Source organism: Diabrotica virgifera, chromosome 2 (genome assembly GCF_917563875.1).
Source record: "Diabrotica virgifera virgifera chromosome 2, PGI_DIABVI_V3a".
Taxonomy (NCBI): domain Eukaryota; kingdom Metazoa; phylum Arthropoda; class Insecta; order Coleoptera; family Chrysomelidae; genus Diabrotica; species Diabrotica virgifera.
In genome coordinates this window covers 24439418-24467248 of record NC_065444.1, presented here as the reverse complement: position 1 = coordinate 24467248, position 27831 = coordinate 24439418, and the positions used below count along the sequence as shown (strand labels likewise).

The window sequence follows — 27831 nt, the reverse complement described above, 5'->3', positions numbered from 1 at the left end:
TAGAATCTGGAGTACCACAGGGTAGTACCTTGGGCTCAATATTATATTTATTGTACACGGCAGACATTCCCACTACAGAACAAACAACAGTATCAACATTTGCTGATGATACAGCAATACTAGCCTCCCATCACAATCCTGCAGGAGCTACAAGAAACCTGCAAACAAACCTGAACAAAATAGGAGTATGGCTAAAAAAGTGGAAAATAAAAGCGACTGAATCCAAATCAATACACGTCACATTCACGATGAAAAGAGATCAGTGTCCACCAGTGAATCTAAATAACAGCCCATTAGCACAAGCAGATAGCGTGAACTACTTAGGCATGCACCTAGACAAACGCCTCACATGGCGGACACATATATTCAACAAGCGAAAACAACTAGGACTTAGACTGCAGCAACTATACTGGATTATCGACAGGAAATCTAAACTGACCATTCAAAACAAATTACTTGTATATACATCAATTCTAAAACCAATCTGGACATATGGAATCCAGCTATGGGGCACAGCGTCACATTCAAACTTAGAGATACTTCAAAGGTTCCAAAATAAGGTTTTAAGAATAATAGTCAATGCCCCCTGGTACGTGCCAAATACAGTAATAGAAAAAGACTTAGAAGTCCCCACCATCAAAAGTGAAATAAAATGACACAGTGGAAAATATCGGGATAGAGTGAATACGCATGTCAACCCCCTTGCGAGTGATCTATTTAACACCATAGGTGAAGTGCGCCGCTTAAAAAAAAAGTAAACCAACAGATCTGATAAGCAGGTTTAACTAAGTGTACTCGGAATAACAAACAAATATCGGTTTTAAATAAATAGGTTAATTATGTAAAGGAAATAATTCACTGGAAATATTTCCTACATGTCCAATGTAAATATCCGATCATTTACTTATTGCCCTTTAATATTATATATGATATGTGACAGATTGTAAATATACTGGGAGTTAATAAAAAAAAATTATGATAATCTATAGATTAAAACAAGTTTCAGCTTGTGTGTATGAATTTCCTTAAAAAAATTAATGAAAACACTAGTGATTATAACAAATATTCTATATTGCACAGAAAATAAGAAACAATTGTTGAAATCACAATTCATAAAATTTAAATAAGTTGTACTTATAAAAAGAACTAAAATAAAAAAAGAATCGACCAAAACCATTATCTAGTATGGAAAAGATATTTATTTCTATATTTATTTTATTTATCAACAGGAAACCATTTACCATAGACTTATAATAAAACTCAATAAAAAGTATTAAAAAAATCTTTTGACTTAAAAAAGATATAGTCGGTCCGCTAAACTCAGACACAACTGGCTAGTGATTTCAGTAGGTAATTTTTTTGTTTTTTATGGCTATTATTGGCAAAATTACTAATTATTTAGTAATTATTAACTATTTAGTAATTATTTTTTTGCCAATTTTACCAAATTGGCAAAATTACTTGCTAAAATCAGTAGCCAGTTGTATCTGAGTTTAGTGAACCGACTATGACTATACCATCACATATTTTATAATACCGGGTGTCCATTTATATTTTCCCCCATTTTAACTGCCTATAACTTCTAAACGGCTCAAGATAGAAATATGCGGTTTTCGCTGAAATGTTTTATTTTAGTAAAAGTTTTGGATTAAATTTTTTATATCGCTTTCAAATACGAAAAAAAAAATGGCGGATTTTTGAAAAAAGCTTTGTTGACTTTTTTTTAATGGAACACCTAGTATATTTTTTTGTAAATTGAAAGAAAGGTCATTCACCTATCCAACGATATAAAGTTTTTCAAAATCGGTTGTCAAATGACTGAGTAATTAATTTTTAAAACGAGAGGTGCAACTCTCTAACTAAGCAAATTGATATTATGTTATGTGATTTCCATATTGCATCTCTCATTTTAAAAATTAATTGCTCAGTCATTTGACAACCGATTTTGAAAATTTTTATATCGCTAGATAGGTAAATGATCGTTTTTTCAATTTTTTAGGTAAATGGCCATTTTTCATATTACTTTTAAATAAAAAATGGCGGATTTTTGAAAAAAAAAACGTTGTTGACTTTTTTTATTAAAACAGCCAGTATATTTTTTTGTAACTTGAAAAAATGGTCATTTACCTATCCAGCGATATAATTTTTTTAAAAATCGGTTGTCAAATGACTGAGAAATTAATTTTTAAAATGAGAGATGCAATGTGAAAATAACAACATAATATCATTTTGCTTAGTTACATGTTATTTAGGTATGTGATATCCACGCTGCACCTCTCATTTTAAAAATTAATTACTCAGTGATTTGACAACCGATTTTAAAAAACTTTATATCGCTGGATAGGTGAATGATCGTTCTTTCAATTTACAAAAAAATATACTGGGTGTTCCATTAAAAAAAAGTCAACAAAGTTTTTTTCAAAAATCCGCCATTTTTATTTTCGTAATTGAAAGCGATATAAAAAACTCATTCGATTCATACAAAACTTTTAGTAAAATAAAACATTTCAGCGAAAACCGCATGTTTCTATCTTGAGCCGTTTAGAAGTTATAGGTAGTTAAAATGGGGGAAAATATAAATGGACACCCGGTATAATACAATATAATATTATAGTATTTTTACTACAAAAGCGATATTACGTAAGCAATAATGAAAAGTCACATTCTAATGTTTTGACAGTTCTCTTACGTCAAAAATTTTGACCTATGTAATATCGCTTTTGTAGTAAAAATACTATAGTAAATATTATAATATAACAGGTTCTTTAAACCCTTCTGAAATTTATCAATTTTGAAATCAAAATTGTTAATTCAGTTATTCCAAAATGTAGAGTCAAAATGAAAATATAATTTGATTTTTACTTACTAAGTTTTTAAAATTAAAAGAAGGTACATACTTTACAACCACATGTTGGGAACAGACAATGGGAAAATACACATATGCTCAAAAATATACCAGCAAACAAATTTGTAATTCTCTGTGGTTTGATAAAAGACCTCAGGATGGTAAAAATAACTATAAAGAAGATAACCAAAATAGCATGGAAGGGTAATAAATCAGATATTTTTGAAACAAAGGAAGGATTAGATAAAAGACCTCAGGATAGTAAAAATAACTATGAATACCACAACAAAGAAATATTAGGAAAGGGTCACAAATCAAGATAATTTTGACACAAAGGAAGGATCATGACAAGGAGACCCACTATAATGACTCTTTTTAATCGGATACTGGAAGGAATAGTCAAAAGCAAAAATAAATATGCAGGAAACATGATTTAAAAATGAACACTAATGTATAGCATTCACAGACGATCTAACACTAATAAGGCCAAGTAATAAAGAACCAAAAAGTTTTTACTCTTTTTACAAAAAGTACTCTTTTTCGAACGAGTCTGATATTATGAGGCGAACGAGCATAGCGAGCAAGGCAAATAACAGATGAGTTCGATAAAGAGTCTTTACTTACGTGGTGCATACAAAATTTTATCGCCAACAATTTGATATTCACAATTTAAAAACCTTTTAAATTTTAGCTGTCATAATAATTTCATGACAGCGATGACAGATAACTTTTGCAAGATGGTCGCTTCCGATTTTTAATTGATAGTTATCAATATTGAATAATAGGGCTTTTCATCGATTGTCATTTGTTTCGAGCTTCTGTCATGTGTCACATAATATTAATATATCTACGTCATACGTCTTTGGTTTGTATTATTGTATATACCAATAACGTATGTCGTAGATATATTAATCTTATGTGACACATGACAGAAGCTCGAAACAAATGACTGTGAATGAAAAGCCCTATTACTTAATCGGTAAAGTTTTAATTCATTTTATATGAATATAATTACAAAATACTACAGAATTTTCTTTTCTGACATAAATTTAATTGATAATATCGCCAACTGTGTACAATATTTTTAATAATTAAAGTAAATAAATTTTAAGTTCACTCAAATACTCGCCATTTGATTAATCGCGGCAGGTAAAGTAAAATTCTTCTTTCAGTACAATAAAGTGTTACTTTACTGTCGCAAATGAGGGCAAATGAGTACAATAATGAATGACTTTAGTGACGGTTGGCGATAAAGAATATTATTGAGAATTGGAAACAAAAGCATTAGACAGAAATGTATGGAAAGACCATAGAAATATTACATGCATTTTATATAAACAAATGTAAATAGTAATTGTACTGGAAAATTAAAAATCTGAAATTTGCAACATAGCAAGAATGATTTTTTTGCCAATTTTTGATATTAGTTCTACATTTTCAAAATGCACATTTTGGTCACTAGAAGATTTCCTCATTTGAGTCCATCGTGAGCCAATGGAGTAAAAATATCTGATTGTTTTTTAAATACTGACAAAAAACAAAAACTAAAGTATTTTATTTAATAAATAATGTATGGTATCTTACAAAACAGTTTTTTCTTTACTTATACAGAGATGACCATTGCATTTGTCTCAAGTCAATATAGAAATGTCGGAAATTAAATATTTTGTTCCAAAGCTGTTAGTTAGATGGCAAAACAAGTACTCATTGGACAGAACAGAATGTCCATAATCAGGGATAATGCGTTACAAGGGTAAAAACACATAGGTTGTCCTCAATTGAAGACACAGTGAACGAAAGGGTTAAAGGGTAAAAAGTGTCAGAAGGAAGAATTATCTAAGTATTTGATAAAGATAATCTCAAAAGAACTGTGAGGGTTATGATTTGGGGGTTCATGTCATCAGCAGGTCTAGGAAGATATGAGGTGGTGGAAGGCACAATTAACGAAGCAAAGTTTAAAGAAATTTTGAAAAATAGCCATGTAGCAAGTGCTGACGACCTCTACCCCGACTTGAATTTTATATTTCAGCAGGACATATTGCATGCCATACAGCTAAGCTAAAAAATGGTTAGAAGACATTAACATTGTCTCATGACCTTTGAACAGTCTAAACCTTAATGTTGTTGAGACATTGTGGCATAAGGAAGCTTTCAAGTATTACGTAATGTAATTTTTGAAGATTTTTGACCCCCCCTCCTCCCCACTGTAATGTTTTTCTGTAAACGTTACGTCCCCTTCCCCTGCCTAAACGTTACGCAACACCCAAATTTCCATTTGAACCTAAATGAAGGTACAATCCAGGGGTTCACTGTAAAAAATAAACGAAAGTTGGGAGATTTTGATTCCATAGTTTTTTATTTAAGTTATAAAACAATGCCCCCCACCCTCCCCCCTAACTGGTATCCCCAGAGAACTATTGCAGACTTGAAGAGAAAATTTGGTGGATTATGGGAGGATAGTTTTGACCCTAACTTGTCAATCCTTAATTAGAACAATGCCAGACAGGATTGCTGCAATTTTTGTTCGTCCGAAGATTTAGTCGTTAGTGCTCATATCAATTAATATCTATGGCTTCAATATCCTCTCACAGTTCACTATACTTGATCAAACAAAATCATTCCAATAAACCTTCCATATCAAACCATATTGTTAAGATACTAAATTAAAAAAATAAATCGTTTACCTGTGGTTGTGTTTTCTTAGGTTTTGGTGGAACCGCTGGTCCAACTTTCTTTCCTGAAGTCCCTACATTCCCAGACCTTAAATCCATTTGGTTTATAAGGGCTAACTCAGCCAACTGTTTATCTAACTCATTCATTGTCAATGTTCACACTGCTACAACAAAAAGTGTATGTGTTATTGAATTTATATTTATACCAAATAAAGCATAAATAAAGCTATAAAATATTTTTGTATCATTAATTTAACCTTGTGAGATTGTTTAGAATTTATTGTGCCAATGTATGTGTGCACTTGGCTCCTTTGTTTTGAGGGCCAGTAGATTAAACTGTAGTTGAATCTTGGACTTTAAGATGCATACTAAATACTAAATTAGATACTAAAAATAAATTGATGATCTTAGCTCAAAATAAATTAGAACTGGAGATAAAGAGGATACAGAAAAAAATAAGTTTTAGGTAAAAAGCTTTAATGGACACATATAAAAACGTGAACAAGTCTTTTTGTTCTGTATAATTTATATTTAATAAAACAAATGATCTTGAATACTTGCAAAAAACAATAATTTAGCAAATACACCAAGGAATGAGTCTTTAACATGACATGATAGCATTGTATGTACACCAAAAAGTACTAGTTTTAAGCCATTAAATTTTAAATCTCACCTTTTAACACTAAAGAAAATAAAATTTTTATTGTTAATAGATTAATTTAACCACTCCACCCAAACAAAAAGAATATTAAAGGTACATTAAACACTAAAAGAGTGGAAGTGGCAAATACACTTTCCTATGACAAATCGTAAACTAAACCAATGAAGTCTTCCACGTTTGCTGTCAGATTTTAGTACCAAGATTTGTCTGGTCAACTAACTCATAAGTGGTGTAATCTGAGAATGACTGAATAAGCTTTCCTAAAATGGTTTGGGCAACATTAAATTGGAGGGTCCGAGAAGTTAGCTACAGATATAAGGAAATGAAGGCATGACAGTGTTGCCATGTGTTCTTAGGATAAATCGGAAAAGAGCATGTGGTATATTTTTATTAATTTATTTATTAACATGGAAAACATTAACTATGTAGATAAAATAACGAGAAAAATTTTTAAATTTCTCTAATTAAAAAGTGTAAAATAAGTAAAATTCTGCTGTTTTAAGATTTTATTACTATATACTTTTAGTTTATTGTAATCTATATAAAAATAAGGTTTGTATAAATAATAAGGTCGCCAATACAATAATTATTACAGATTATCTAGTAATATTATTACATATCATCTTTTCACCTGAACTCGAAACGCCATCGAAAAAACTCTAAATATTGATTAAAGATAGAAATATTAAATATAATGTAAATAATAACAGACTCCAGAATATATGCAACTGAAAACACAGATATACAAATCCACAGAAATATTAAAAAGCTGTGATAATAACAGGCTCCAGAATATATGCAACTGAAAATACAGATATACAAGTCCACAGTACTATTATAAAAAATAATTTGTCTAAAATGGAAGTTGTAGCTTATTTATATGGTCAAAAGGAAAAGGACTATAAGTCTTTCACGTGATACAATATAGTTGTAGGCATTTTAATATTTAAAAAAATACAAAATAAACATAAAAATAGCGTACTAACGAAGTGAACACTTTTCAGTAACTGAGAGCATTTCAGTATTCAGGTACATTAATTCCAAATAATACAAATATAATAAAAAGAAAGTCATAAAATGTATACCTATCTGCGGAACATCTGTGCAATCTGGCAAACGCAAATTTAAACGTTCCGACTCTGTTGCCAAATCTCTCCTGGAATCTATCAGGGCAATTGCCACAAAAAAATTTCTAGTAATTAACTGCAACTAATATCTAAACAAACAACAAATATTTATTCGTTCGTGTTTTACATAAATTAAAAAATATCAAAATCCATAGAATAATGTAAAAAGGTACCTTTCGAAGCTTTCTCTGTATATTTGAAGCGTGCAACATATTATACATTATATACATTATAATCACATGGCAACACTGTCAAACTTCAATTCAACGTTCTATGAAAATCTAATGTGGCTAACTTCTCGGACCCTCCAACTTAATGAAGTCCAATGGTTTTATTTGAGGTATGCAGTTATCAGCTTGAATATTTACCTCACAGATAAAATTTCTAAAAAAATTTCATCACAGCTCTTGAGTCATCGCATTATTATTTGAAACTGAAACTGATTTCTGTAATGAGAATTGCCTACTTTTTATATTTGTTTTGACGTTTCCGGAAATATTTTTTTCCAATCCGGAAATATTTTAAAGGTTTTCAAAAATTCAAAAATAAAATTAAGAGTTATAATTATGTTAAAAATAATTTTAATTTAGAATTTTTAGTTACAATCAATTGTAGTTTCATCCCATATAAAATAATATATATATAAATCTTCTTAGAAGCAACTTATTTTTATGATTTTAATTCTATTTTGTTTTGATAAAAAAAGTATTAAATAAACTTACTGAGCGTTGTAAGTAATAAATGTAATAAAATATAGAAAAATATATCAGAGATAAATATAATCTTTATTTTAGAACCAGATATTTTATTTTACAACTTTCATAGGTTTAATTGGTAAAATCTTAAAATATAAAACTCAGAGATTCTGAAACTGTTTTCTTATGGCATATTTAAGTTAAATATGTATCTATATGGGATTAAATCATAATTGCCTACACATTTAAATGTAAAAACACATAATTTTTATAAAAGTTAAATGTAAAAATACATAATTTTTATAACAGTTCTATTTCTCATAAGTTAATGATTTTTGGTTAAAAAATATATTCGTATGTATACTGATGGCTGGGTATCTATTTTCATTTTAGCATATAAAACCTTATTGTTCATTGTTTTGTATTCAAGATTTTAATTTATGAAAGTGATTTAATTTAATTTAATTTGATATGTATCACAGTAACTGCTTGTATAATATGAACAAGATTTTAATTTTGAAGTTTCAGAATGCGAAGAAGAATTTGACAAGACGTCATTAAATGTCATTTTTTGAAAAATACTTTTCTGTAAAAGTAAAAATTGTGGATCTTGAATATAGTTGAATGATAGTTTTTAAAAAGATTATATAAAAATAAGAAATATAGGATCAATCATGACTGAAGAGCAGGCAACTATGGAAGGAAAGGTTTGTGGAAAGGATAATTTTATTTTAATCTTTTTGCGGGTATGAGACTACTCATATTCACATTTTGTTAGCAGATGAACTACTGATTATTTAGTAACTTAAAAATCCTTATCTAAGTTCGTTGTTCGTTTTTAATTATATCAAATGTGATAATAATACTTAATTACCCACTGTTTTTTTTTTAAGATTGGACCAATGGATTATGAGATATTAAGTTTGTTTATTTTTATTGTGTATAGATGTATAGATTCATTCATTCATTGTCTTCTTCTTAACGTGCCCTATCAAGTCCCCTTGACGTTGGCGATTAAGGTGAAACTGTCTCTGTCTCAAGCTGTTCTAAATAGTTGTTCTGCTTTCTTTATTAATGTGCACTCCCGGATATTCTTCAACCAAGAGGCCTGCTTTCTACCAATTCCTCTGCATTCTTCGATTTTACCTATCATAATAAGTTGAAGAATATTATACCGGCCTCCCCTTACCATGTGTCCAAAATAGGCCATCTTTCTATATTTGATGTTACCAAGCAGCTCGCAGGCAGCATTTGCTCTCGTTAAGGACTGCCAAATTTGTCAGCATAGCCGTCCATGGTATTTTCAGTGTACGTCTGTGCAGCCACATTTCAAAGGCCTCCAAACGATTAATCATGGATATTTTTAATGTCCATGCTTCGACACCATACAAGAGGACTGACCAAATGTAACATTTAATCATGCGCTTTTGAAGTTAAAGTTGCAAGTTATCATTACAGAAGAATGACCTCATTTTTAAAAATGTCGTGCAGGCTATCTCTATTTTACATTTTATCTCTTTATCTGGATCTAGTTGTTCAGTAATATGGCAACCAAGATATTTAAAACTGGGTACTCTTTGAATTATATGACCATCAACATATAACCGTGAATCTTGATGGGCCAAACGGCTAAATACCATGTATTTTGTTTTTGAACAGTTTATGTTTAGGCCAAACTCTCTTCCCACTGTGTTCCCACTCACTTCCCACATTTAAAAGGTGTTTTAATCCATTCATATCATATCATTCATATTCATTGTCTGTGGCCCATAAATTATGTGGAGACAAATTGTTAGGACAAAAATATATAAATTACATATTTGAGTAGGTACAGTAAAATAATACCATGTTTGCCTCATCACCTTTAAAATATTACTTCTAACAACTTTGTTTATTTTTTACTTTTAATAGTACAGTAAAAGCTCCTTATTCGCCGAAATAGGGAATTTGCAAAAATTTTTAAATATTAAAATGATATTAAAAAACATAAGGTAACATGATCTTAAAACGCTTGCATGTGAAAAAAACAAATATTTTTAACCCGTACGCTAATTACGACGTTTTGAAAATGCTATAAAATTCAAATATCTTAGGAGGCTCTTGAACGTCCTTCTATTGGTTCGATGTCACCGGCCATGGTGAACCGGCGGAAACAACGCGATTAAGGTAGGTATCACAGGTATATTACATTTTAATCGTCTCTAATGAAAAATTCCTAGGTATTATTTATGTTCATCTTATATATTGTAATAAAGTAATAAAGTGTAAGTATTGTAAAAAATAAGTAGTTCCCCAATCAGCTTAGTTTTAAACTGAAATTGATAAAGTTTAGTGCTACCTTGTAAAGAGTTTAAAACGCATAATATGATGGACGAGGGTTTTTCAAAAGGTCAATCTGACTAACTTACCTACCGTTGATGTCTTCATCGTGGCAACTTTTATAAAAAGTAGTAAAAGCTATTCTATTGGAGAAATGCGAGGTGTCAAGGCAAATAAGTAAGAGTTATTAATAAGCATGTTTAAACCGTTTACAACAACAGTTTGGTACCATTATATTATAGTACTTATATGGTTTACCCTGTGGGTTAGATCTACCTACCTCTAATCGAAGGATTTCGTATATCCTGGAAAAGATTACGGTGTAATTTGCATTATAATAAAGATTATATTTTATTGTAATGTTTATTAGTACCTACTGGAGCCTTTCATTATTGTGTTCAAAGCCTTCTGAGAAAAGATTATGGTGATTAGCAGTAACAAAATCCTTCTTTACAAAGTTAATAATAGGCATAAATAAGAAGAATCATTATTGTAATTTTACAAGTTAATATCTTTATCATCTCAGCTTATACTTACACCGCATCCCTCGGTAGACTGCAAGCTATAGTAAAAACCCGACTGTAGACCGCATACTATAGTAGCAACAATACTTTTTAGTTACTCTTACTTTTATTACTAAAAGTTTTGTTTATTTTTAAGTTACTTGTTTCTTCTTTGTTCTTCAACACAAGAAACGACAAAAGTAATTTCATAAAAAAGAACTTTTTGATACATGTCAACAGAGATAAAATGTTAATATTTTGCCTGTCACAGAAAAAATCATTTTTGCCACAGAGTAAAACAAGATATTTCAACTATATTATTTATCTATGGGCAAACTGCCTTAAATGCAATGGCCCACCCCGAACGGACAAACAATACGAGTGGCCTGTGACGTCAGACCACAGGTCTCCCTTTTGAAATTGTTTAAAACGGAAATTTTAGGCGCGGAGCTTTGATTAGATGTTGTACGTACACTATTCATTGTTAAGACGTAATATTTTGAATATAACATTTTAAAACATAAATTAACAATTTTATGCAAAAAAAATTTTTAGTGCAAGTTCCCTATTGTGAGTGGAATACCACTAGATGGGTTTGAACAGACATAATCAAGTAACATACTGAAGTTGCCTGAATTGCAAGGTGGAGAAAATGTTAAACTCACAAGCTATTGAAAAGATTGAGGTGTCAACAAGCTCTGGTAACATGGCTTTAATTTGTAAAATCTTAGTGAAGGTTTAAGAATGGCAAATGAGATTTGTGTTTTTTTTATGAAAATTGATCCACCTATGGAAAGAAGTCTTATTTTTAAGAAACAAATTGTTAATGCATCTGCTGAATATCAGTCTGAATTAAAGGAGGTTTTAAGAACTGCCAAGCAAGAGAAAATTACTAAATTCTAGAACAAGCCAGGACCCAAAAAGGGTTGTCGAGCTACTGATGATGATTATAGTTAGGTTAAGTTCAATATGAGTGTCTTCTAGATTTTCCCACCAGAGTAGTCATTTGGTTGGCCCATCTTCTTGGAGATCTTCTTCTTGAACTTCAGTCTTCAGCCTTCTACCTATTCTTCTACTACAAATAGTTGCATGGTCCCTGTTCTTTTGGCTGTGTGGCTGAAGTAATTTATTTATGCTTGGTTTGCTTTTTTTAATAGCCTGTCTTTTATATGAATCTCTTCTAAAATAGACATGTTGATTCTGTGTTCTGTCCAGGACACCCATAGAATTCTTCTGCAGACTCACATTTTGAAGGCTTAGTGAAGCAATGGGAAAAATGAGGGCATTGACCAACCTGAGCTTAGCATTTCTTGTTATTGTTCACCCATTCCATATTTTTAATTAACTTAGCTATTGCAGTTCGAGCCATTGCTGGTCTATTCCTTGATTTCTGAGGAGCAATCACTATTGTTGGTTATCAGGGAGTTTAAGTATGCCAATCTATCTATGACATCAAAATATCAAAATTCGCGTGTATGTGGGGTAGATTATTATTTTTGTCCTATCTACGATCATTATTTTATTTTTGCGGTGTTAATTTATTGTGTTTAATTTTAATAAAGTATCTATTTGCACACCTAATTTGAGTTCAACGAGTGACAAAGCTTTGTGCTTATCACCATAAACCACAACTGCAGTACCAAGTATGTATGTTTATACAAAATCTGTTTTTATGTTTGAAATACAGTAAATCCTCTGTTAACCGAAATAATTAGGGGGGGGGCAGTTTCGGATAACAAGAATTTCGGTTAAAAATAACATTGATTTTTGTATTTTTCTTATATGAAATTACATAGTATTCTTAGGCACAGTTGGTATTAAAAAATACTATGAGGTGATTTCGAAATGTGTTGTATATTTAATTTTCTTTAGTTGTATGAAAGCAATGTTGAAGATGTTGATAAATTACCATCAAATTATTTCCGTTTTGCGATAAAAATTTACTTTCTATTGACGAAATCTGCCGTTTTGGTTAAACGATGTTTCGGTTAAAAAGATTTCGGTTAACGGAGGTTTTACTGATATAATACTTTATTTGAAATAGGATAACCTAATATAAACATGCTAAAGTACATATAGTCAAAACAATACAAGTATTAATATAGTCCATAACATAATTTAAAAAGTAAAAAACTAAAACTAATTTAAAATGTCAATACCTAAAGCCACAAACATTTGATAATTTAAAATTTAAAAAGTAAAAAACTGAAACTAATTAAAATGTCAATATCGAAAGCCACAAACATTTGAATAAAATACCAATTCGATTAATGTAAGCACAATAAGTATACATACAAGGCAACACAAATACATTCAACACATCCTATTCTCTATAATATATTTTTTTAAACTGTACTTGAATGTATTAATGTTTCTACAAGTTCTTAAATCGAGAGGTAGTTCATTATATTCTCTAAACCCTTTGCAAATTAAAGAATTCATCATAAAGCTATTTTTAAACTCAACAATATGTAGATTATTTGTACCCCTTGTATTATAATCATGTACATCTCTCTGAAAAGAAACATATTTTTGAAAGTAAGATGGAGCCAACGAGTTCAATATTTTATACACAAAAACCATGGTTAGGTAATGCAAACGTTGACGAACTGACAACCATTCAAGTGATTTTAACATAATCAATATTGGCGTTATTCTACTAGTTCTTAAAATGATGCGCATCCCTCTATTTTGAAGTTTTTGTAACTGACTAATTTTATTAAGACTGAATAAATACACAATCGATGCACAGTAATCAAAGTGTGGCTGTATTATTGTATTATATACAGTTACTTTAGTCTCAGTAGACAGATTTTGAGCTATTCTGGTGAAAAAGTACATTTTTTTTGAAATATTTTTACTTATATACTCAAAATGTCCATCAAATGACAGCACGTTATCAAGCTGAAAACCTAAATATTTTGCCGTTTTTACAATTTTGATCTCTTCATTGTTAATGTGTAAATTAATCAGATTTAAATTTATTAAACTATACTTATATTTAGTAGTAAAAATAACAGCTTTGGTTTTATCAATATTTAGTTTTAATTTATTCATGTTGAGGTATTTATTAACTCGATCAAGTGTTCTGTTCATCTTCTCTACAGCATTCTCTAACTTAACATCACTGCATGCTATCAAAGTATCATCAGCAAAAAGATTGATAAATTCACAATCCAAAAACAAATCTATATCATTTATATACAGTATGAAGAGGAGTGGTCCAAGGACACTACCTTGAGGTACCCCTACCAAAATGTCTTTCACAGTCGATACTGTATTATTAAAACATACTTTTTGCCTGCGATTGCTTAGATAATCTTCAAACCAACTTAAAACCTTACCGGAAACTCCATATTGTTCAATTTTAGCTAATAAAATGTTTCTATCAATGGTTTCAAAAGCTCTTTTCAGATCCAAAAAAACTCCAATAGTATATTTACCATCTTTTATATCATTCTTTAGCTTGCAGATTGTTAGTTGTAATGCAGTTTCACAAGAATGGTTCTTTCTAAACCCAGATTGATTTTCCATTAAAATTGAATTCCTTTTTACATGTTCCATTAATTGCTCATAAACAACTAGCTCCAGGAGTTTCTCAATTGTCGGTAATGTATTAATAGGTCTAAATTCCTCAGCCTTATTTGTATTACTGATCTTTTGGATAGGAATAATTGTACTAGTTTTAAGCTGATTTGGCACCTTACCAGCATCCAGTGACGTATTAATTAAGTTTAGTATGATGTGACCAATTGTCTCATAAATTTCCTTTAACGTTCTACCATTTAAAATTTCATAGTTAGAATATTTATTATCTAACACATTCATAAATGAACCTAACTCTTTCAAAGTTAATTGTACAAAATTGTCAAATGGCAAATAAAGATTACATACTGTAATGTTAATTATGTTTTTTAGCCAAAGTTACCAGTCAGACATGACTGGTATCAGACTGATGCTGCAGTAGTAATCACTGTTTTAGTGAGGAATATCAAAGAGGAACATTTAAAATTAGATATTGCTACCAACAAAGTCACAATAGATATATCCCATCCAGATTTTGAACCATGTAATTTGTGTCTGAACCTATCTAATTCTATAATAGCTGATCAGAGTAGTTATAAACTTTCATCAGCAAAGGTGAGTATTTTTGCATTATTTCGTGATATATTTAACCCATTCGTGGACATGACTGCATATGCAGACAGTAATTTCCCTTTGTGAGTGTCTGCATATGCAGTCATATCCGCGAATGGGTTAAGTTAATGGAATTTAAGAGTGCCTGCATTTGTACCAGTTACCTGGCTTCCTAAGGCAAGCCGCACACCAACGAAACATGAAACGAAAAACATGAAACGTAAAACACGTTTCATGAAAACTAAACACGGCTAAACAAATCTTGAAGTCCGCCTACCAATGAAACGAGTGTGATTCATGCTCATAACACATTTTTATTTTCGGAAAGTTTCATAAATGGCCGGACGTCTATTTGTTTAGCAGTGTTTTATTTCCATGAAACGTAATTTACGTTTCATGTTTCTTTGATGTGCTAAGGTTCTTAGAGATGTTCTTAGAGATGCTAAGGATTGTATAACACATTTTTATATAATCAGTGTAACAAACTGTGATAATAGTATACATATTTCAAATATTTATTAGAACTATATTTTAGATAGAAATCAAGTTAAAGAAATGTGAAGGTCTGAGGTGGGAAAAATTAGAAGGTGCTCCTAAAGTTGAGGCTATAAAAGTTATTCCAAAAGGTATGTTAATAGTAACAGTATTGTATTTTATATATGATGCTTAAGAGCGTACGCAGAAAATTTCGAGCCAATGCTTTTGTGAATTAATGTTAAACTAATTAAATTAAACTCTTATCATTGTTTTAAAAGCAAAGTCGAAAAATTTTGGGCCAATGCTTTTTAAATGCATTAATTTTTTCGAATCCTGAGAAAACTAATAAGTATTTTTGAAAAATTTAAACACAGAATGAAATATTACATTATTACCGAGGGCTTAAAGTCCCTTGGAATAAACAAAAAGTTTCTTTTGAATGAGGTATTTGAAATTCAAAATCACACTCAATTTTCTCTTCTTTTTCGCCCCTGTAACTTATTAAAATAAACATTATAGACGTTTTCAGGGACTTTCAGCCCTCAGTAATAATGTAATCTTTCATTCTGCGTTTAAATTTTTCAAGAATACTTTAGTTTTCTCAGGATTCGACAAAAATTAATGAATTTAAAAAGCATTGGCTCAAAATTCTTCGACTTTGCTTTTAAAACAATGATAAGAGTTTAAGCATTATTAAACTAATTGGGTTGACAACTTAACTGACACTGTTGCAGACCTAATTAAAATCTGATTTTAGAAGCAGAACCAACCACTGATGGTCCACCATCTTACCCCACCTCCAAGAAAGGAAAAGACTGGAACAAAGTTGAAAAAGAGATTAAGGAACAAGAAGCACAAGAGAAACCAGAAGGTGCCGAAGCTATTAATGCACTATTTCAAGAGATCTACGGCAAGGGTAGCGATGAAGTCAAAAGGGCGATGAACAAGAGTTTTGTGAGTATTATTTTTCTTCTTACATAGAATACAGTGCTAGTCAAAAGTCCGTACCCCCCTCGTATCTTTTGAACGGTTATACCTATAATAGTGAAATTTGGAGGGAGGAAATAAACGGATGTAAGCTTCTTAACTAGTCATGACAGGTGACGTAATTATGACAGATGACTTTACAGCGCCACTGTGACAGGTAATTTTAAATGGGACCTTATGACAAGTGATACCTCATTTGAAAAGTATTGAAAATACCTATTCAGTGATACTAATTTTGTTTGGGTTTAAGCTAATTTTGATGAATAAATGAAATAAATATAAAGTTGTAGTTTCGCATTTAATTAATAAAAATTCAAAATTCCGCATATAATTACTTGTCAAAAAGGTTGACGTTGACGTAAAAACCACTAGAGCGAATGAGCATAAAGTGATCAGGTAGGATCACATCTCGCTCCTTCACGCTGAACGACTTTTGCGTTGTGCGCTACATCGAATGAACATCGAAATTCGATTCATTCGATTCGAAAATGTAGCGGAGTGGTCGTCATCTTTTGGAGCACATTTTGAGTGTAATACTTTGAGTGTAGCATAAAATGACGCATGCGTAAAAGCAATAAACAAGTACTTTTGGTTCCTATTTTGAGTAAACCATATTTATAAAGGTATCTATTGTAATATAATGTTACCTGGTAGAAAATAAAACAGTAGCTAGATGATCTGATATCTGATAATTAATTAAACTAAGAAGGGGTAGTTCCCTGGGTTGGATGTATACCAAACAAACTCTAACATGAAGTAAAACCACTTCTATGTAATAGGTATAATTTACTAAAATCTTAAAAAATCCCAATGGATGGAATAAAATATGTTCATTCAGAACGTTTTCAGAATGATAATTAATTTTTTTCTTTAGAGTTTAGAGTAGACAAAATTACAAAATAGAGTTTGGTTAAGTTCTTGACAACTAAATAAAATATTTGACAAACAAATCGGAGCAGAAAATGTAGCGGAATATAAAGAGCAGTTCATTCGATGTATCAGTAGCGTAAATTGATCACTCACCGCTGAACGCACCCAAAGTCAACTTTTTTGACAAAAAACCATAGGCGGACATTTGAATTTTTATTAATTAAATCCAAAACTACAATATTATATTTATTTAGTTTATTCACCTGGACCTGGATAGAAAGTATGACAGCTTTAATTTGCACAAAAAAATCAAAGAAATGACAGGTTCTAGAAAAAGCACAAGAACGAATACCCTTAAAAATGATAAAGGGGATATTATTACTGACGTGAAGGAGAGATTGTGTCAATGGACCAATTACATCCAACAGCTCTTTAATGATGAAAGAGGAGAACTGTCATTAGAAATCACAGAGGATACCGGACCACCAATATTAAGAGACGAAGTCATCTATGCCTTTAAAAAAACACGAAAGAGGGTAAAGCTACTGGACCAGATGATGTGCCCATCGAATTTTTAAAACTTATTGATGAAGATGGTATTGATGTAATGGTTGAACTCTTTAATCTAATATATCAGACTGCCACAATCCCCAGACAATGGCTGCAATCGACCTGTGTAGCAATTCCCAAAAAGTCAAGTGCAACAACCTGCTCGGATCACAGAACAATATCTTTAATGAGTCACACACTTAAAACATTTTTGAAAATAATACACAGTAGAATTGTTAAAACTCTCGAAAATGAAATCAGTGACACACAATTTGCCTTTAGAAATGGTATGAGCACACGAGATGCTTTGTTCGGCTTGAATGTGCTGGCCCAGAGATGCATGGACATGAATCAGGATATGTACTTATGTTTTGTAGACTTTGAAAAGGCATTTGATAAAGTTCAACGTAAAAAGCTTGTAGATATATTAAAAAGCAAAAATATTGACAGTCGTGACATGAAAATTATATCTAATATACATTGGAATCAAACTGCCAAGGTTAGAGTTGACAACCAGGACACTCAAGATATCAAAATACATAGAGGAGTCCATCAGGGTTGCGTGCTGTCTCCACAACTTTTAAATGTCTACAGTGAAGCGGTATTTCAAGAAGCGCTCTCAGATTCAATAGAAGGTATATCTATCAATGGAGAAGTTTTGAACAACTTACGTTTTGCAGACGATACAGTAATAATAACAGACAACAACAATGATTTACTTATTTATTTATTTATTTATTAACGGGGTACCACCCAATTTAATATATACACAAAATATTATAATTATCTAGTGATACAATAAATATAAAGATATAGTAAATATGTATGACAAAAATTGGCGATGTAGCTATATAGAAAAAACAAATATTAAAATAATACAAAGTAAATAACAAATATAAATCACATAAGATTACAAATTTTTTTTTAAACACTGTCTACAAACATTTTCCGAAGCGCACAGCAACAAATCCAGGTCTATTCTATTTCCATTTAGAATGATTCTACTCAGCGGAGAATGCCTACCAAAGTTGCAGCGATGAAATTTAATTGCAAAATTTTGGGATGTTCTAGTAACTCTAGAGGGAACATTAAAGTCAATTAGAGACAGTAAATCATTGCAATTAATTTTTGAATTCAGTATTTTATGAAGAAACAAAACATCAGCATACATCCGTCTGGAAGATAGCCTAGGAAGGTTTAATTTATTTCTAATTTCTGAGTAGGAACGGTCACTTAAAGGTTTGTGTAATTTAAAACTCAAGTACCTAATGAATTTATTTTGGACTTTTTCAAGCTTGGCTATATGGACTTCATAAGTGGGTGACCAAACAACTGAGCAATACTCAAGAACAGATCTAACTAGGGAAATGTAAATCAGTCTGATGGAACTAATGTTATGCAAACATCTAGAAGTTCCAATAATGAAGCCTAACATTTTAAATGCCTGGTTATTCACATAATCAAAATGAGCGCAAAAATTTAGTTTGGAATCTAATTGAACACCTAGATCTCTTACAGTTGATACAGCCTTCAGTGGTTCTTCAGCTAATTTGTAATTATAAAAGAGGTTGTTAATTCTTCTACAGAAACTAATAAAGTGACATTTTCCAACATTAATGCTCATTTGGTTCCAATTGCACCATGCCATAATTTTGTTAATATCATCTTGAAGTTTTTCACAATCTAAGACGGATTCGATAATTCTATAGATTTTTAAATCATCAGCAAATAGCAGAAATTTAGAGTTAATTTGAGATTTAATGTCATTAACAAATATATTAAAAAGGAAAGGTTTCCTTTCCCTAAGTGGTTTCCTTGTGGAACACCAGATGTTACGGAAATTTCACTAGATTGAAAGTGTTTAATTTTAACAAGTTGTATTCTGCTAGTTAGGTAACTACATAACCAGTTATACAGATTGCCCGTAAATCCAATAGCTTTAAGCTTGTTACACAACAATTTATGATTCACAGTGTCAAAAGCTTTGGAGAAATCTGTATAAATAGCATCCACCTGTAGTCTCCTTTCCAAAGCATCAGATATGTATTGCGTGAAAAGTAAAAGATTTGTAGAAGTTGATCTACCTGAAAGAAAACCATGTTGCTCTTCAATTAGTACATTGCATAAAGGTGTTTTAATAGAGTCGCATATTATACTCTCTAGAATTTTAGGAATAGAAGAAAGAATGCTTATTGGTCTGTAGTTAGCTATATTACTCCTGTCACCTGATTTATGAATAGGAACAATAAAACTAGATTTCCACAAACTTGGACAAATACCTGAATCAAGTGAATGAGAAAACAGAAAATATAAGGGACGGGTTAAAGTACATCTACAATTTTTTAATAGTATGGGTGGAATTCCATCAGGTCCAGAGCCTTTAAAAATGTCTAAATTGGCTAATTTTTCAAATATGATTTCAATAGATACATTACAAGAATTCAGACTAACTGTTTTTTCATATTCTAAGGTGGGCTGTATTAAATCATCATTTACTCTGTAAATATTTTGAAAGCATTGCGCAAAATGATTAACAATATCCGCACCATTATTAAGCACTGTGTTTCCAAGAAACATAGTGTTTGGTAGACCATTATTTTTGCGTCTGCTGTTAACAAACTTCCAAAAGTGCTTTACGTTTGAACTAATTCTAGATTCAGTTTGACTTATATAAATATCATGACATGACCTGCTTAATTCTTTGCATGTGGTTCTCAAGGAAGAGAAAAGTAGATAATCGTCCCAAGAATTTGTTTGTTTATATATCTTATGAGCAATTTTTTTCCTAAATATTAATGATTTTAGGTCATTAGTCATCCAACGAGGAAATTTGGGATTTTTTAATCTTACACGTGGTATTGAACAATGGATGCCAAACTGCAATATGGAGTAGAACAATTCCGTGGCCTCGTTAATATCACTGCAAATACCTAAAACATTCTCCCAGGAGATACTAGCAAGATACATATTAAGAGCAACATAGTCTCCTCTCCTAAAATTGAAGGCAAAACTATCATATTGAAGCTCAGGCATATTATCTTTAATAGCTAAAGAAATAGATAACGCAGGATGATAACGATCACAAGGCAATAAATAATCATTAGCAATTTCAACTGTTACATTTTCATTATCATTAGCAAAAACCAGGTCAAGTAAAACTCCGTTGCAATTTGTGATGTGATTAAGCTGAAATAGGTTATAAAATGCAAAAGTATCAACTAAAGTATCAGTAGCAGTGTTACTATTATTACTAAAGACACCTCTTTTATCATGGTACCATTCGCTATTTGGTAGATTGTAGTCTCCTGTTAGAATGAACTTGTGTTCAGGAAAATTGTTACAGACAGATTCTATACTGATACAATGATTCCCATAGGATATTAAGGCTGAATTAGGAGGAAGATAAACTGTACCAAATATATAACATTCATTCAGAGTGCAAACTTCAACAAACAGTTCCTCCAAGTGAACATGTGGTAACAGAATAGACCTCGATGAGTAACATTTTTTAACTGCAATAAGGACACCCCCTCCAATTACTTTATCACTAGTTAATGGAGAGCGGTCCTTTCGATATATATTAAAATCTAAAAGTCCCAATTCGTCATTACTGATACCATCACACAACCACGACTCAGTAAATATAAGCACATCATAGTCAGTTGTAGCAGCACTTTCTTCAAGAGCAGTAAGCTTGGTTCTAATTCCTCTAACATTCTGATAATACACTGTTAGTTCACCAGACACAATGTGGGAGGTACCCCTGGAATTCAGTTTTTTTTCTGAATTACTATTTTTGGAACGCCACGAATGTACCTAATGGTAAGATTTTCTTCACCTTTTGAAACCCTATCTGCCAAATTAGTACGAAGTTCACTTAGGTACTTTCTCTGTAGATAGGTAGAATCGGAGCTAATCTTAATATTGGATGCAGCAAGTTTATTTTTATTTTTTAAAATTGACAGTGCTACATTCTTATTTTCCAGGACTACTTTAAGCGGACGTGACATATTATTCTTGACATTACCAAGTCTAATGACTTTTTTAACTTGAATGTTGGGGTTAATCACGCTTAAAGTGTGTTTAACTTTATTCATATCTTCTTCAATTCTTGCTGGTGCTGTGCTAGAGTTGGTTTCATGAAGGTTATAAATAATAATATTATTCTCACTAAATTTACGTTCTTCAACTTCCTGGATGATGGTATCAAGATCTGTGGCTTTATTATCTCTAGGCAGCTCTAGTGAGCTAAGTTTATCAATAAGTTGTTCCACCTTTTGTTCAAGAGAACTTATTTGTTTCTTCATCATAGGAATCATTTTAATTCCATCCTCACAGGATTCGCAAAAAAGTTTAAGGACTCTTCTACCCTTCAACTCCAACACCCTGATTTCTGATGCAGTCAGATTGGCACATTGATGATGAATATTTTGACTGCAACCATCACAAACCCAATATTCACCACCACTGACATCCAACAAACATTTTGTGCATGACATATTTAAAAGTTTAGATCAAGCACTGGCCTATCTTCAAAATATATTATTTGTAGAAGTACTGATAACTTTTTATGAAGAGTACTTAAGTTTTTGTTGAACTCAATTAGGAGAATATGTGCTTCTAATTGCAAATAAATGCAATTTCTGGAACATTCACTAATAAAAATGAAAGATAACTTACAGATTAATAGGGTCTGAACTTTTACGTATTTTTTGATACAAAACGACACATTAAGCACTAATAAATATCACTTAAATTGTACATCATTAACAGAGCAGAAAAATATGTGCTTTCGCCAGTAAGTATCACATTGGAATGCGTATTTACAGACATTTACAGAACGTAATGAAACGCCTTAATGAACGCTGTCATGAGTACGGACTGAAGATGAATTTAAAGAAAACTAAATGCATGATCATAACTAAATCAACACACGTAAACATCCAATTAACTATTGAAGATACTGTGATTAAGAGTGTGGATAACTACAAATACTTAGGAACATGGATAACATCAAATGTAGACCAAACCAAAGAAATTAAGACACGTATTGAAATAGCACGTGCATCATTCATTAAACTTAAAAAGTTTCTTTGTTGTTGGGATATAAGGTTAGAACTACGCCTAAGGATGCTTCGATGTTACGTGTTCTCTACTCTTCTTTATGGCTTGAAAGCGTGGACGTTGAAACAAGTCCATTTGAATAAGTTGGCCGCCTTTGAATTTTGGTGTTACAGAAGAATTCTACGAATATCATGGATTCAAAGAATGTCGAACGTGGAAGTAACTAGAAGGATAGGAAATCAACCTGAAATAATACTAACTATCAAAAGACGAAAACTTGAGTACTTGGGACATGTGATGAGAGGGCAAAAATACTCATTATTACAACTTATTATGCAAGGCAAAATCCGAGGAAAGCGAAATGTGGGAAGACGAAGAACATCCTGGCTTAAGAACTTACAGGAATGGTTCGAATGCAGTAGTGCAGAGCTATTTAGAGCGGCAGTCAACAGGGTCCGCATTGCCATGATGATTTCCAACCTTCGATAGAAGATGGAACTTAAAGAAGAAGAAGTTTATTCAAAAAAATCAAAATCAACTAAAACCCAAAAAAATTAGTGTGACTGAATAGGTATTTTGAATACCTTTCAAACGAGGTATCACTTGCCATAAGGTCCCATTTAAAATTATCTGTCACAGTGGCTCTGTAACGTCATCTGTCACTATTACGTCACCTGTCATGACTAGTTAAGAAGTTTACGTCCGTTTATTTCCTCCCTCCAAATTTCACTATTATAGGTCTTCTCTTCTTTGAGTGCCTCTCCTATCGGAGATTGGATATCATTAGGGCGATTCTAATTTTATTTACTGCTTTTTTGAACAATTCGTTAGTGGTACAGCCAAACCACTCTCTCAAATTTCTCATCCAGGACATTCTTCTACGGCCTGGATTTCTTCGTCCTTGGATTTTTCCTTGCATTATATTTTGTAGGAATGTGTACTTTTGTCCCCTCATCACGTGGCCTAAGTATTCAAGTTTTCTCTTTTTTATATTCAGTAGAACTTCTGGCTTGTTATTTATTCTGCGTATTACTTCTTCATTTGTAATTTTATCCACCCAACTTATTCTTAGTATACGGCGGTAGCACCACATCTCAAAGCTTTCAAGATTTTTAATATTCTTCTGTTTAAGAGTCCATGACTCAACACCGTAGAGCAAAGTACTGAATACATAGCATTTTAACATTCTAGTTCGTAGATGAATACTAATATCACGATTACAAAATTACTATTATAGGTATAACCCTTCAAAAGATACGAGGGGGGGTACGGACTTTTGACTCTCACTGTATAAGACCACTAATGAAGTACGCATCAGAAAAAAGACCAGCACAGTCAAAACAGAGAGTGCTGGACAGAGCAGAAATGAGAATACTCGGAAGAATTACAGGAAACACACTGATAAGCTGAATAAGGGGTGATGAGATCAGAACAAAATGTACAGGATATAAACGATTGGACTCTGAATAGACAAAAAGGATGGAACAATCAGATCATTAGAATGGCAGACACAAGAGTCATTAAAATAGCAAAGGACAAATCACCAAGTGGTATCAGTCAACTGTGCAAGAGATTAGATAGGATTAGATGACAATCTTCCTTAGATGCAACAAACCACCCATAAAGCGGCTAAAGAAAGCATACAGTTGGGAGAAGATGTTACACCCTTATTAACATTAGATGAGAGAATAAATATTGCTAAGGATAATTTATATAAAAAATAGTCTAAACCAGCGTTTCCCAACTGGTGGGTCGCGACCCACTAGTGAGTCGCAGACAGATTTCAGGTGGGTCGCGGCGTGGCTCTTACAGTAGCTGAGTGACGTACAGAGTACAGAATAGCGTATTATCATGGGTGAGGGATGGGTCGCGAATATGAAAAAACATCCGAAGATGGGTCGCCAGACATAAAAGGTTGGGAACCACTGGTCTAAACAATACAGACATTTCATTTTGACAAAAGGCACAAGATATACATTGCTAGAACCCGATATTCAAAAAAATTACTGGTTTAAAAATTACGACTATCCGAGAAGTTCCATAACAACCATATCTCGGATGAAGTTTGGACATGCTTGCTATCCGGCACATTTATACAAAATAAAAATAATTGATAACAATTTTTGTGATATTTGCAATGAAACGGCAGACGTAGATCATATATTTTTTAATTGTAAGAAGTACACACATCAGTCGGACATTCTTACAAAAAAATTAAGAAGTTTAAACGTTTACGGTCCCTATAATGTTATGTATCTTTTGGCTCTGAGTGATAAACGTATTTTTGATTTTATTTTGTTTTTCCTATATGACTGTAAAATTAAGTTATAGAAGACTAGATTAGGCTTGTAACCTTAAATGTCTTTCCTTTTGATTTCCTACATGCCTGCCTTACCGTGTGGGGTGGGTATGTAGGTAATCAATAATTTTAATAAAAAATGATAAGAAAATCCCTTGGATGAGAAAAATGTAACCCTTGTCCTTATCCCAAAATGTTTATTAAAATTAATATATCTATTCTTAACAAAAAGGTCGGTCAGACTTAGATCCTTAACTTAGATTACTATTTAGATAATTTAGATAAGATATATTATGTTTATTTATGTTTTGTTTATATTATGTATAATTGTTTTGTTTGCATTGTGTTTATATTATGTACTACTTACTTTGTTTCTGGCCGCATGGTCTTATCCTAAAGCCAATAAAAAAAAACAAACCACCCATGGACGAGCAAAATTGCAGATACAGGGTGTCCAGAAACTCTACCGACAAACGAAGACAGGAGATTTTTCAGACAATTTAGCTCAATTCACCTAGTCCGAAAATGCTTCCTAAGGGAGCTAGAGCTCTTGAAAGATGGCGTATTGTAATTAGTTTTTTTAAAATAGCTCCAGAACATTTCTATTTAGAAAAACGAAAATTTTTACACGTATTTATCTTCCAGAGATAAATCGATTCCATCCATTGTGACTTTCTATTACCAGTCATAGGCGTCCGTTTCGGTGGGGCAACGGGTATTTTATCGCTTAACTTTTTTGTCTATAACTTTTAAGCAATTTTGATACTAGATTACTAAATTGTGAAGTATTCTAGTACTAAAAGGTACTCTTGCTTTAAGTTGGTAGGACACACCGTTTTCTAGAAATATCGATTTGAAAGTTTTTCGTTTCCTGAATTTGAAAAAAAATTGAAAAAGTTTTTCAAAAAAAACGAGGTATTTTACCAACTTAAAGCAAGAGTAACTTTTAGTACTAGAATACCTCATAATTTAATAATCTAGTGTCAAAAATTCTTAAAAATTAAAGACAAAAAAGTTATGCGATAAAATAACCGTTGCCATACCCAAAATGGACGCATATGACCGGTATTAGAAATTCGCAATTAATGAAATCGATTCATCTCCGGAATATAAATACATAAATGTACCAGTTTTCGTTTTTCTAAATAGTTTTTTTTATTTTTTTTAATATTCAAAAAACGAAAAATTTTTAAATCGATTTTTCTAGAAAACGGTGTATCCTATCGACTTACAGTAAGAGTTCCATTTAGTACTATAATACCTTACATTTTAATAATCCAGACTCAAAAATGCCTAAAAATTAAAAACAAAAAGGTTATGCGATAATATAACTGTTGCCGTACCCAAAAGGGACGCCTATGACCGGCAATAAAAATTTGCAATTGATGGAGTCGATTTATCTCTGGAAGATAAATATGTGTACCAATTTTCGTTTTTCTAAATAGAAGCGTTCTGGAGATATTTAAGAAAAACTAATTACCAGACGCCATCTTCAAATAGCTCTAGCTCCTTTAGGAAGCATTTTCGGACTAGATGAATTAGGTTAAATTGTCTTAAAATTATCTGAGGAATCTCCTGTCCTCGTTTTTCGGTAGAGTTTCTGGACACCCTGTATATAGGAAGAAGACATGTTGGTACTAGTCCCTTTTTCTTCTCTTCCCCAATGTTTTGAATATCGCATTGTTTTATGTCCTATTTTTTTTATCTGTGCCACCTAGTTTTTCCTTCTGGATTAGTTATAACAATAAACCTCGTGGTGATATAAGAATAATCAAAAGCTGATTACGATTTTTCTAGATGGAGAGTAGCGGCACTGTTTTAAGTACAAATTGGAATGAGATTAGTAAACAAAAAGTTGAAGCCAAGCCCCCAGATGGAATGGAATTTAAAAAGTTTTAAATCAAACTCGTTCGTTTTTTAAATCCATGGAATAATTAAATTTTAGTTATACAATTCTGTTTATTACTAATTAAAACAATCAGTTTGATATTTCTTCCGCAATATTTGTAATACAGTGTTTAAAATAAATAGTTTAGAGTAATATTTTTGTTTTATTTTTTATTCAAATTTTTCAAAAGCAGGTTCAGTAAAATTTTCGATTTTCCTATCAATGAAGTTTTGGTAATAATATCGCCAAATGTAGAAATGTGGACAGAAATGCCCATAAGAAAGAATTTAAAGATTACAACAATACCATATATTTACAAAGACATCAGAAAAATTAAAAAGGATAGGAAATAAATACATTATAACAACATTTAAAACTACCAAACCTAACAAGTCATAAGAGATATCAAGAAACTGTATCTATAAAATACCTTGTAAGTGCAGCAATTTTTAAGTGGGACAAATCAGCAGGATAAACTAACATGAAATAGACATCAAAAACAAGAATTCGAGAAATCACAGATAAGCAAACATACCGGTGACAATAAATACACTAGTTCTTTTACTTTCTGTCTCATATTTCCTCCCAGGTTTGTTTTATTCTTTTCCTTCCTCAGGATATGTATTCTTTCATAAAATATTTGATTTTTTCATAGAATCAATTATACCACAAATATATTTGACATAAATTTCTGTTATTATGTATACGAAAAATTGCGTTAAATATGTAGAAGAAAGC

General features: G+C 31.5%; 2 protein-coding genes across 6 annotated transcripts in view; one reads left to right on the top strand and one right to left on the bottom strand.

The window, feature by feature from the left end:
• LOC114326204 (thyroid receptor-interacting protein 6) overlaps window positions 1-7691 on the bottom strand; it is a 37221-nt gene extending 29530 nt beyond the window's left edge. Inside the window, exons 1-2 of one of the 5 annotated variants that reach the window (XM_050643458.1) lie at window positions 7674-7691; window positions 5530-5681 (exon numbers count right to left, since the gene is read on the bottom strand). In XM_050643458.1, the coding sequence (XP_050499415.1) occupies window positions 5530-5664 (135 nt within the window). In that variant the 5' untranslated portion in view covers window positions 5665-5681; window positions 7674-7691. Of the gene's footprint in view, window positions 1-5529; window positions 5682-5774; window positions 6095-6190; window positions 6429-7673 lie in introns of those variants that run through there. The other 4 variants (XM_028274478.2, XM_028274479.2, XM_028274482.2 and 1 more) reach the window with 4 other exon arrangements.
• A 749-nt stretch (window positions 7692-8440) lies between these two features.
• LOC114326205 (protein SGT1 homolog) lies at window positions 8441-27246 on the top strand. The gene is made up of 5 exons (XM_028274483.2): window positions 8441-8707; window positions 14741-14962; window positions 15495-15585; window positions 16194-16390; window positions 27003-27246. Exons 1-5 carry the CDS (start codon window positions 8675-8677, stop codon window positions 27102-27104), a joined length of 645 nt encoding a protein of 214 aa, XP_028130284.1. The 5' UTR covers window positions 8441-8674; the 3' UTR covers window positions 27105-27246.
• The last annotated feature ends 585 nt before the right edge of the window (window positions 27247-27831 follow it).

Coding starts and splice junctions, on each gene's coding strand:
- LOC114326205 (XM_028274483.2), top strand. CDS start 8,675: ATGACTGAAGAGCAGGCAACTATGGAAGGAAAG. Junction 15,586..16,193: donor TATAAAAGTTATTCCAAAAG/GTATGTTAATAG, acceptor ATCTGATTTTAG/AAGCAGAACCAACCACTGAT. Junction 16,391..27,002: donor GGGCGATGAACAAGAGTTTT/GTGAGTATTATT, acceptor CGATTTTTCTAG/ATGGAGAGTAGCGGCACTGT.